General features: G+C 36.9%; 1 protein-coding gene across 6 annotated transcripts in view; it reads right to left on the reverse strand.

The window, feature by feature from the left end:
- The window catches only part of ARID4B (AT-rich interaction domain 4B), a 127,509-nt gene that overhangs the window by 21,077 nt on the left and 94,082 nt on the right, over positions 1–12,350 (reverse strand). For 4 of the 6 annotated variants that reach the window (XM_072970990.1, XM_072970989.1, XM_072970988.1 and 1 more), the window contains exon 17: positions 11,845–12,096. The exons of 1 other annotated variant lie outside the window; for it this stretch is intronic. In XM_072970990.1, coding sequence (XP_072827091.1) covers positions 11,845–12,096 — 252 coding nt within the window. The remainder of the gene's footprint in view (positions 1–11,844; positions 12,097–12,350) is intronic. One more of the 6 variants, XM_072970991.1, reaches the window with a different exon arrangement.

Below are 12,350 nucleotides of genomic sequence, written 5' to 3' on the forward strand. Positions count from 1 at the left end.
AGAACAGAAAACATCTCCACCCTCCACACAAAGCTGAATGTGAACTTCTAGAAGCTGCTCTCATTTGAATATAGTTATGTAAATCAATGCGATATACTTCGTTTAAAAGAAAACAAAACAAGCTTTCTATTTTCTTATGAGATAAATTAAAAATAGTTCATTAAGGTCACATGTAACATCAACAAAAGCTAAACGAGCATGTGACAGTTTTTTACCTTTACCTAAGACTATCTGTTGTATGGCTAGTTTTGTAATACTAGACATTTCTACTTACCAGTAAGATTGCTACTCAATTCACCTTGGACTTCTGACATTAACAGATTTCAAATTAGGTTAAAACAGTAGCTTTCAATGTAAGAATTATCACCAAAATATTTTACACTTGTGTATTTTACAAGGAGCATCAAACAAGCAAAAAATAGTTACTGTCTTTATAATTAAAATGTTCATTGTAATAGAGGAAGATTTCTTTCTGATGCAGAAATAATGTATGTTACTTGAATTCTCTTAGGAAGCAAGGTACATAAATAAAAGTATGTCTACTCCGTATGGCAAGGCTGACGCTCACTGCCTGAGCTCCACCAGAGCACAGGTGCTGCGTGCTAAGCACGCGCTCCTCCATCCAGTTACACACGCAGGACGCTACGAGAGGGCCGACTATCTGAAGGACGTAAGTAGTGAGTCTGTGGGTGGAAAGAGTGTTGGGCCAGGCAGGAAAAAAGAGACATTCCAGAATTAGAAGAAACAAACTAAATACACTTCTGAAATATTTGAATAGTAGTAATTAAACACTGTGGTCTTACTGTCTGGATAACAATTTTGTTTTAAATTACTGAATATTCTGTATGATTTTAGAAGACTCCTTGGGAAATTCTTTAGATATGTTTCCTACTAGAGTAATTAATTACATGGTAACTTATGGTTCTTAAGTATCAATTAATATTCTATTATGACTCCTTTATTATTTGCCTCTTTCTATTCTACTTTCTCAGTGCTGGTTGGTTGTTCAGGTATTCCCTTGTTCTGATACTAGTTTTATATTTTTTCTCAGCCAGATTAATGCTCTCTTTGCATAAAATGTAGTAACAAAATATTGTTAATGTTGTAAGTAATACTGTTTAGAACTAGAACATGACTTAGAAATCTATCGAATTCATTTCAGAACGGGAAGCGGACTGCCTGTTAAAAGAAATACTAGAATGACGGCAGAGGGCACGCCAGGTCCCACCCAGGGTAAGCACAGAGAAGAGGCCAGACCAGCAGCTGAAAAGGCCGCACTAAGAAAGCACAGGAGGAACCAACCCACGATGAGAGGGAACGGTGAACACAATGTGTGAGAATTTTGGTTCAGGAAGCCTTTTCAAATTATAAATGTCCTTATCAAATAGAGATTGAGAAGACTAACGTAAACATTAACAAATATTTCAAAATGTAATGAGGTTCTAAATGGCACTTTACGTGGCTGATTAATCTTATAAGGAAAAAAAAGATGATCAGAAAATAAACTGACAGCTATATATAACTGATCTTTCTATTTTGAAGTTAGGAAATGCTCTTTTCCTTTATGTAATTACTCATTAGAGTATTATTCAAGAGTTCTATTTTCTTTACAGAATAGTTTCAAAGAATAGGAAGAAGAAAAACAAAAATTCATGTGGGCAAAAAACAAACTGATATCCCCCCAAAATTCAACGTTTCCTACTAACACTAAATTATGTAAGAAAGAGCTAGGTTAACTTAATTTTTATTTTACTAGTGCTTGTTGATTTAAATAAAGGAGGTAGTATTAGGGGGCCAAGAACTCTGATTCCCTGTCCAATACAGAGAATAAAGACCTCAATGAAGGGAACTTAGTTCAGAACTACAAAAAAGGCCGCCATTGATTCGGTACATTTTATATAAACTTAGACTTTTTGTGTAACATATTTAACATTAGAAAGAGACTACAACACATTTACTTTGGGCATAAGAAAGTAGTCAAAGAAGATAAAAAAACGGGAAAATTAGCTCAAATTCACATATTTTGAATACAATAAAAATGGAAATTACTGGGAAGTGGCAAAGAGGAGAAAATTGCAGCTGAAAAGCAGAAGACCATGAAATATTTCTCAATTTCCCCTTGGGTACCATACCAAGTGAAATATCCATTCATACTTTAAAATACATTCTTAACGAATACAAGGATTTTAATGACTAAGTCAAATATAAGTTTTTTGTTTTTAAAATGCTTCCATCTTTTTCTCAAACATCCCCCAATTCAGGGATCTGCTGTCCACCCTTAGCTGTAAGACCATCCCTGCACAGGGGCTCGGCAATAGCCTGGATTCTGCTTTAAGCATCACACAGGGAATCAAGACAACAGAATGCATGTTTTGATGGAGTCTCTCTACTGTGTCGGAAGAACACTACCCAACAGCTATTTAGGAAGCATTCAAAGAAACAACTTTATTGTTAACTAGATTTCTCTAAAGGGTGACAGGCCTGTTGCTGTTAGCTATCATGTCTTGTGATAATGTAACTTGAAAACTAGGAGAAAAATTTGAGCAGAAAAATTTGAACAAAGTGATTGGCCTATGAACATAATGACTTGCAACTTTAAATCCAAGCAACAGAGTTTTATGAGAATGTCTGAGGAAAATGAGGTAGTGGGGATGACTGATATAAACTATACTGCCTTTAATTGGACTTTAAATTTAGAAATTATGATCAGAAGAGAGGACTTGGTCTCTTTGTGACATAAGGAAATATAGTTTGCCAGAGCACAAGGAAAAGAGGATTACTAAATTCTTCCATTTAAAAATAAATATTAAAAAAAAGGAAAACAAATATTGAAACAAATATTAACAAATACTGAGGTAGAAAATTAAGATTAAGTCTATTAGTGAGTACACTTTTCCAATTCAGTTATCAATAAATTCATTGTAATTAATGCATGGAGTCTAGACAAGTATCTGATATTTAAGTGAAGTACTAAGGGAAACATTTTAAAAGTATATACATGACTTATGTGAGAATATTCCATCAAGATCATCTAACATCCAAGTAATGGAGCAGCAGGAAAGAACAGATGCATGGGCACCTCATTAAACTCTAAGGGTCTGCTTCCTGACCTCATAAAATGAAGCCGGTGGACCAGATGATCCCCAAATTTAAAAAACTATATGAAGAGTCTGCTCAAGGGCTCATTCATTTGACAAACAGGCCTTAGGTCCCTGTCCTGGGGCAGGCTCTGCGCTGGGCGCTGGGGACCAAGCCTCACAGCTCCCACACTGGTGCGGACCATTAAGCAGAAGACAGCTCTCATCAGTAATTACAGAAGTACCAATACAAACCTTCCAAACCTTTCCAAAAAAGCAGCTATGTCAATATTTGAAATTTCAAGTGCTGAATTAAAATATTTACACAAAGCGAAAAGGAACCATTCAGAGACCACAGCACACTTGCTCTCACCAGAGAAAAACAGAGCTAACAAGAAAGCTTTATGAGTTTTGTTTGGATGTGTTGGCAAATCATCTAAGAAATCCATTAGCAACAATAAAAATGGAAAAGAACATTAGTCAACCACATGTAAGACACCAAAATGGTTACTGTGCCCACATCAGTTCAGATTTTGGTTACGCATAAACCCAACTAAACCACTTTCAAAGAAAAATTATCAGCCATGTATTAGTACATACCCAAAAGATATACTCTCAGAGGCTTAAAAAAACAATATTACATGCAGAATAAAAATACTGTACAAATGACTTCATAAACAAAACCAAACAGTAAAAACTCACTATTGAAAATATGCATATAGATTATAAAATGATAAAATCTAATAACTAACCATTAATATAAGTAAAATACTAAAATCACTTGTATTTTGTTTTCCATAATGGATACACTCATTTAATAGTTGCTTAACAATATGTATCTTATATCTTACCTACCTATACACAAAAAGGTTAATACATGTCATAAAACTAACTAAGCTTTAAAAAACCTCACATCTAGAGTGGAAACTTAGGCTCTCTTAGCAAGGAAAGAAATTTTCCCCCCTTAATTAAGAAAATATGAGGGGAAAATATGACAATGTCGTAGAAACAAGAGCCCGTCACAGTAAAAAGCAGCACTAGTTACTATCAGCCCTGAAACTTAGAAGCAGTTCAGTCAATATTTACCCACTTTATGAATTTTCTATAATAATCTGTTTACATATTTTTAATGAGAGAATTTCTAAAGCAAAACTTACAAACAGACCTAATGAATACAATTTGAAGCTTTTAGTCACGTGCTTAAGATAAAACAAAAATAAAAGCACTGTATTATTGAAAAATAATATTCTAAGCATACCATTAACATTGCATATTTCCACTTCATATAACACTCAAATACATATCAAAGACACAGGAGTAGTGTTTATCATAATAAGGAATATAACAGGAGAATGACAGGAACATGAATACTAGAGCATAACCATATTAAAGTTTTGACACAACCAGGCCAAGAGAATGGTGTTGTAATCACACTGATCAGTTTTCCTAGAGGACTGAACTGTCTAAAAGGAGACAAAGACTAGGTCTTTAGGCAGAGGCAGTATACAATGCTAAGAAAACCACACAGGGTCCTGTTCCAGGCCTAGAGACAACTGCAAATGCCTAACAACTGTGGCACTCGCTGTATTTTGTGAGGCAGATACTTTTAAAAGTGCCCCAAAAGTTTATTAATATTTGATAAGCTTAGGGGATTAGTATTTTTTGTGCATGTAGACAAACATACTGATGCACCTGCCACTCTACAAAACCACAACATGGAACAGATCCAAGTTATACTTTACATTAAGTGTACCTGCCAATGTACAAAAAAATACGTAACGGACAGGCCTAGTGTAGTGAACACCCTAAGCTGTTTACAGGAAGAGAGGAAAAAAGAAAACCCATCTGAGTGCAAAAATACTTGAGTTATTCATCTTTTCCATGAAGAAAATGTTTAGCTTGCACTGAAAAAACTAGTTAATTAAAAAGTCATTTTTAAAATAAAAATTATTTTCATGTTCACCTTATTCACTGCTCATAAGTTTTGGTTTAAATATAAATATGTAGGACTGTTTGATACAAAGCTTTTGCATGCTGCAAAAGAATTCTTCACATGAGCAATAAGATACAGTCCTTTCATTTTCACAGTAGTTTTTAATTTCAATATGCTTTATGTCATAAACATAAGTGAACAGGCCAGGAGTCTGTGACAGAAGGGCTAAAAGAGGCGAGAGTCTGGAGATGCCAGCGAGGTATCGTGAAAAGAGCAGCACACAGGAGGAGGGCGTGCAAAGGGAACAGGAAGGCTTGGTGAAAAGGAGATGGGACAATGTTCCTCTTCTCCTCCTAAAACGGGCTTACAGACATTTACTTGGAAACCATGGTCAAATGGCTTCATTTATACTTCTTTAACTTTCCTAGAAGACCTAGCTTTCCTTTCTATCATGACCAGAATAATTATTTCAAAGCACGTGAGTAGAACAACTTCATACTCTTATCAATATTCCTAAGTCCAATGGTGTGGACAGTGAAAGTATGGTAGGAAAGGAATAAAGAAATGTATGCCTGCACATTTTCTAGGATACAATACCAAACCCACGAGCAACAAAGAAAAAAATAAACGGGACCATTTCAAAATTAAAAATTTTATACAGCAAAAGACACTATCAAGAGTGAAAAGATACACAAACAAGCACATGACATGACGCTTGGCGTCACTAGTTATTAGCGAAATGCACACCAAAACCACGATGAGATAACCTAGGTGAGCTGGGATAAACATTTTTTCAAAACAGAAAGTAACAAATGTTGGCAAGAATATGGAGAAATTGGAACCCTAACACCTTGTTGGTAAGAATGTAAAACGGTGCAGCCTCTGTGGAAAAGAGTTTGCTCCTCAAAAAGTTGAAGAGTCAGCATGTAAGAAACAACAGAGAAGTAACAGAGAAGACGCTCCAGGCCACAGCCGTCCCAACCCCCACCAGCCTCCTCACCCCACAGGTCCCACTTCTGTACACTGTCCCTTTCACTCGGATTTCAACTTCTGCTCTACTTCCACTCTGCTGCCAGGAGGAGGTCCAATTTAGTTCAATATTCATTTCATAGTTACCACATGCCAGGCACATTCATAATATTCTAGATATGGTAAGGGATATCAATGGAAAGAATATGAAACTGGGATTTTTTTTAATGTTTTAAAAATGCACTTTTGTAATGGAAAGTAATGGAATCCTGATGTAGAAAGCTTAAACACTGAAAAAATCTACCCACAGTCCTAGATGGAAGTTATATTCCAGGAGCTCAAATTCCTTTGGCTCCAAAAAATAATTTAGAAAAATTCAGTATCAGAAAAGGAACTCAAATTAGGGGGAAAATAGGAATAGAATGTAAAACAAGTTAAAATGGATACCAGAAAGAATAAAAGAAGGAAACAGTCAGAAGGCAGAAAACACATAAATACAAGACAGAATAACTGAGGGATGGCTTCTTAATTTTGAGAAAAGAAAAGAAAAGAGAGGAGAGGAGAGGAGAGGAGAGGAGAGGAGAGGAGAGGAGAGGAGAGGAGTAGGGAAGGGAAGAAAAGAAAAGAAAAGAAAAGAAAAGAAAAGAAAAGAAAAGAAAAGAAAAGAAAAGAAAAGAAAAGAAAAGAAAAGAAAAGAAAAGAAAAGAAAAGAAAGGAAAAGAAAAAAGAAAAGAGAAAAGAAAAATACAGTTGCAGCGCCAGCAGCTGGAACCCAGGAGATAAGTACCACAGGAGGCGCGATCACTGGATGAAAGATGAAGGTGAGGCAAGTGAAAAGAAGCCAAGAAATAAGGGCGGAATTCAGCCCGCTGGGGTCACTGGTGGTTCTGGAGGTGTGGTGGGGGCAAAAGTCTTACTGGCTTGGGTTTACCCAAAAACAACCGGAGAGAAGCTGGATATCAAGTGTAGGTCACGCCAATCATTTCTGCTGCAAATAGAGCAAGGAAACGGCATAGTAGGGAAAGCAGGGGACGCGCAAACGAGCCGTCTTTGACACGGGAGAAGCGACTGCAGGTCTGCACGTGGATGGGAAAGGCTAGGAGAGAGAGAGAAGCGGGGAGAATTCCTGGGTGCATATCCCTGATTTAGGCAAGAAGGTATGGAGGTGAGAAGGCGGGTCCTAGGCAGCAGCATGCTCGTCCACCAAGGGCCAAAGATGAGAGGGCAGAGAACCTGGCAGCGGATGCAGGCAAGAAGGCCAAGCAGTGGAATTCTGTAAGAATTCTCTCGTTTCAATTTTTCAAAGAGGTCACCAGCTGAAAGTGAGGATGTGGAAGAGCTGCTGGGGATTTGAGGAGATAAGACACAGTAAGAGAAAAAGGAAAAAATCCTATAGTGATGTGTTAACTAGACTCATTGTGGTGATCATTTTGCAACATACACAAATATCAAATCATTACATTATATACCTGGAACTAATATAATATTTCATATTAATTAGACTGCAAATAAAAATTGCACTAATAATAATTTAAAATACTCCCTTAAAAAGAACCAAAACAGCATTAAATAGTCTAAGAAAGCAGGAGAGTGAAGGGCAGGAGGGTCTGTGGCGCCCACTTTAGGTTCACAGCCAAGAGTCTAAAGAAAGACCAGTCGGGCGGAGGTTTGCTGGCCTCCAGCAGGGTGGGCGGCCCAGGTGCAGGAAAGGGCAGGAGGCAGGTCAGATCTAATTGGTGCTCTGGTGGTTTTATCAAGAGTACAGAGCAACACAAGAGCAACAGCAGAGCATGGGGGTCAAAAAACGATTATAACAAGTTACTGAAGAATGTAAGCAACATAAGGAGAGGGCTGAGGGCATGAGCGGGGAAGGGTGAGTTGTAAATCCTGTGTGGTTGTCTCCCGCCTGGACAACCAATTCCTTAATACGGACTATTTCTTTGTACTTTTAGTGCCAAGCAGAGTATTTGGCACACAGATAATGAACTTATGTTTGCCAAATAAAGGAGTATTCTGATGAAAAGCAGCTGAATGTTCACAAAAAGTGGGATCAAACCTATTCGTCAGTTTTTTTTTTACTAGTCCCCACTCCCACCCATTCCCTCCAAGGAGGAGCCAATCTGCTTAGAAATACAAGGAATTTTTTTAAATGAAACACATTTTTATTTCAAATACTGTATTTAAGTATAATTTATCTTACTTTCAGTTTTCTATAACTTGTAATATGGAATAGAACTATTTTTACTTATTTAAGAGTTTTATAGGTGAAATTTTAGAGTCTCTTTTCCCTTTTTCTTTAGCTTAAGGGTATTCTTTAATGCAGTTGGAAATCCTCAATACAAAAATAGTTCTCTAATCAAATTCCCAACTCCCTGAATATTGAAAGCCAAAGTAAAAATGAACAGAGGAAGATAAATCAGCACTGATACATAATAAAATACTGACGTATTTTAAATCCCAGGCCAAGTAGTCTAGAGAGTTCCAGCGCCAGCTGGACCACTGACCATGGAGAGCTGTCGCTGAACAAGAATGAGCCCAGCACACTCAGTTTACGGCTGGTGAATTTCAAAGCATAACTTTTTCAAACATCAATCTCATGCTTATGGTATGAACTAGAAGCCTGAGAGTGAAAGGATCAATTAGCTAATGATACTAAAAACTTCTATAAAATATTAACATCACTAAGAGAAATTAAAACAAATGTGACATGGAGCCTATGACTAAAGATCACTGAAGTATGACTATAATTTTTAATGTGTGGAGATATATTTTTTAAAGACTACAAGAATACACTACAATATTAATAATGTTCTTTCCACTTTTATGTATTTCCCCATTTTTCTATATTGAATGCTATTTTTGATGAGTTTTTTAAAATTCTATAAAAAAGCATGGGGTGACCTAGTAAATGCTATAGTGTTGGACAGTAGTTTTATATATGGTCATCAATCTGAAAAATTCTGTAGCAATATTACACCATTTATAAGCCATTATGTGGTTTAGGATCCAGAGTTCCAGCTATTTCTCATAAATTTCATGTAACCATGTAAAAATGCCTTTTTTCTCATTGTAGCAGTAAAAACCAAACTGGCCCGAACACTATTTTGTATAACAAAGCTTAACATTTTTAGTTGTGAACAGAAGTATAAATGAAAATTATATTAATGTAATGGTTTATACAGCACCTTAGAAAAAGGGAAAAGTGTAGAAATTACAAGAAAAATAGTATTTTTCTAATTAAGAAAGATAATTCTTATTATCTTGAAGAAAAATCTGTTTGCTGGAAAATGTTTCAGATCAAACAAAATGCACACAAACAAATCAAGCAAAATTTCCTGAACCACTATTGTAATGAACGATCGCCCATGAAGATAAAACTAGTTTCATAACCTTCATGCATGAATCTTCATTTCTAACTGCGTATCTCTTAAGTGCAGATTCAGAGAGCAAGCTGAAGGTCCCCCAAATAACGGGAAAATAGTTGCAGAGCTGATGAGGATTTGCTGAGGGCCTCATTAGAGTAGCTTCAGACATGAAGGAGCAGCAAAAATCAGAATTACTGCTTATTCACCAATGAGACAGACTCCTTGGCTATTACTCCAGAGAGAGACAGGAATACCGTCATGTTGACTATACGGAAAGTAACCGCTTAGTCTACTGAGGTGCAAGCCTTTTCTCTATGATGCTGGTGTCTGCGGAGATCCTCCCTGCCCGTCTTCATCAAGGCGGTAAGTTTTCTTCTCTTGAAAGTTCATACCGTGCAAATGCTTGACTTGTCAGCAGTCGGTGGCATCCTCAGTAACACAGCGTGTCTTGCTGAGCTAGGTCTCACTTTCTTTTCTGTATTATTAAAAACTTGAATGCCTCGATTTAAGGTCTTCCCTCACCCTATCCACCCCTATCAATTTCAAAGCTAAACTGTAGAACATTCTTTATACCATCTAACATCCAAGTGCTCCTAGGATAGTGTTTCTCTTTCCTTTTGTCAATCTTCTCTGAACAAAACAGAAAGTTGTCTCTTAACTGCAGAATAATTTTCTAAAGGTCTCATTTCTTACACCTACTAAGCCTCTTCTGTTAAATGAAATAATTAATAGAAAATAATCAAGCCCTGTTTACAGAAAAGTTGGAGAACACCTAAATTCTATCCATTCAGCACAGAATTTAAAGCATTTTATAAAGGCCACCAAGAAAGCTGTCTCATTATATAAACTAGCAAAGCTACTAGAAGAAAAAAAGTGAAAAAAGAAGTAAAAGATGATTTGGCTCTCATCTACCTTGTGGGCACTGCTCAGTACTAAGAATTTTTTTCTGCTTCAATCTTTCCTTCCTAATTTCACACTAATATATTCAACATTTACAATCACATCCTAGGCCAAAGTGGAACTCCCTCTACATTTATATTTAATAATCATTTAGTAAAATCAAAATGACTGCATAGCAAAGACTAGCAGCTGTATCTGAGATCTCAGGTATCTTCCTTTGAACCCGATCATTAACAGCCAGGCCTTCAGGGGAGGAACGTCATGCATCACCGAGGCAGCGCAAGGACCAACGGCCAAAAGGATAAATCACCCGTAGTGTTCAAAGTGGTATCTGGGAAAGCTTATTTCATCAGGACAACACTGATGACAGGTATTCTTAAAATCCAAAACCGAATTCATCTTTTTGGTTAGAAATAATAAAGAAAAAATCCCAAACAAAACTCCTGAACATTTCCTTACTGGCTTAAGTTGCTATTTCCTTCCACGTTTCGGAATGGATCAGAACTGCACTTTTCTTAAATTAAAAACAGTAATCAGAAGAGACATGCCTCTAGAGCTTCCTGTTGCTGCAGAAGGTCAACACAAAGGTACTTTTGAGAAACAGAGAGTGTATTTTTTTAAGAAACAGGAGATTTGAGACGATGTAACTACAGAATACAACTGAACTGTAAAACAGAACTGTGTTCCTCCACGAAGACACTGGTACACCACAAAACCACCACTTAAAACTGCCAGGGTTACCTCTTCACCTCGGTCACAGGCTATATTGCAAACATAACATCAAACATTCCAAAATAAATAAGGTTTTTCTTAAAAGACTTCTAAATAATCAGATCCCAAAACTGGTTTGCCAATTTTGGATAAAATTCAAATATAGAATTTCTCTGGACAAACCAGAGGAAATCTGTGTAAGAAAAAGGGTTAAGTCTTTGTACACAATCTAAAACCAAGCCTCAGGCTTGCTTTCAGTCCCCTAGGTTAAGCACCGGTCGGACCGTGCGCTCTGTTTCAGTCAAGCAGCCTTGCATTTCAATCATTTGTTTCAAACATAAACATAAATTTCTGGAGCTCCTGAACAAGGCTGTAATGCAAGAGCTGTTAATGAAGAGATAAGGCCTTCTGGAAATAGCTAAAGCTTCTTAAGAAATCGCAACTTTAAAGTCCCTGCCTACTAAAGGAAAGAAACACGATGACTTGAGAAGATTATAAAGAAGAGGTTACTGTGGCGAGGTAGCTGCGAACGCCAGAGAGCAAGAAGCCCGACAACTGGCTTGTGACATCAAGAAGCTCAAATCTCACCTTCTTAGGAAATTTTTCTATCAGTTCACCAGTAAGTTGCCTCTGTTAACCTACATGCATAATATAAAAGTCAACTGTGCAGACTTCAGTTTTCTAGACACTAAGGACATCTCCAAAGGACTGAAAGCAGTAAGAAGGAAGTCACTAAGCGAGGCATTTACATGCTAAAGCTCTGTGTTTTATATGGTACACTACAACCTCAATCAGAATGCTAATAAAGCTGCAATTAATCAAATTTTAAAATAGAAAATTACTGTGTAAGGATTTTTAGGTAGTAATCACTAGCTAAAACTCAAGTTACCTCACATTCCATCCGCAGTAATGCACCAAGTAAAGGACCTCTCCACCTTCGACATCAGAATCTTTAATACTAGCTTCATACATTTTTTGATTTTTCCCTCGTCCATACCGCACTTGGACTTTCATGCCTGGCGGGTAGCATTCAAACTCCTCTTCCTCGTTGTTGTCCTCATCATCTTCATCCTCTTCCTCCTCCTCCTCCTCCTCTTCTGCTTCTTCATCATCTTCATCTTCCTCTTTATTCGTTTCATCTCTTGAAAGGTTTAAAAAATTGCAGTTAATAAAAGACACTTCATAAGCTTTTCAGTTCCAAACCACATAAACTGATTAAAATCGTGGCTGAGACTGTTCCGGGAACAGCAGGTTCCAAGTGTATGAAATTCTCTGAGTTTGAATTTAATATTAAAAACTAAACCTGTATAAGACGACCATGGTTACAGAAAGATACTTTCAGGGAAAATCAAAATTGGAAAATAAGTGTATTAAAAGAAAACTTCCAACAGCCAG

The sequence above is a fragment of the Vicugna pacos genome, chromosome 11, assembly GCF_048564905.1.
Source record: "Vicugna pacos chromosome 11, VicPac4, whole genome shotgun sequence".
Lineage (NCBI taxonomy): Eukaryota > Metazoa > Chordata > Mammalia > Artiodactyla > Camelidae > Vicugna > Vicugna pacos.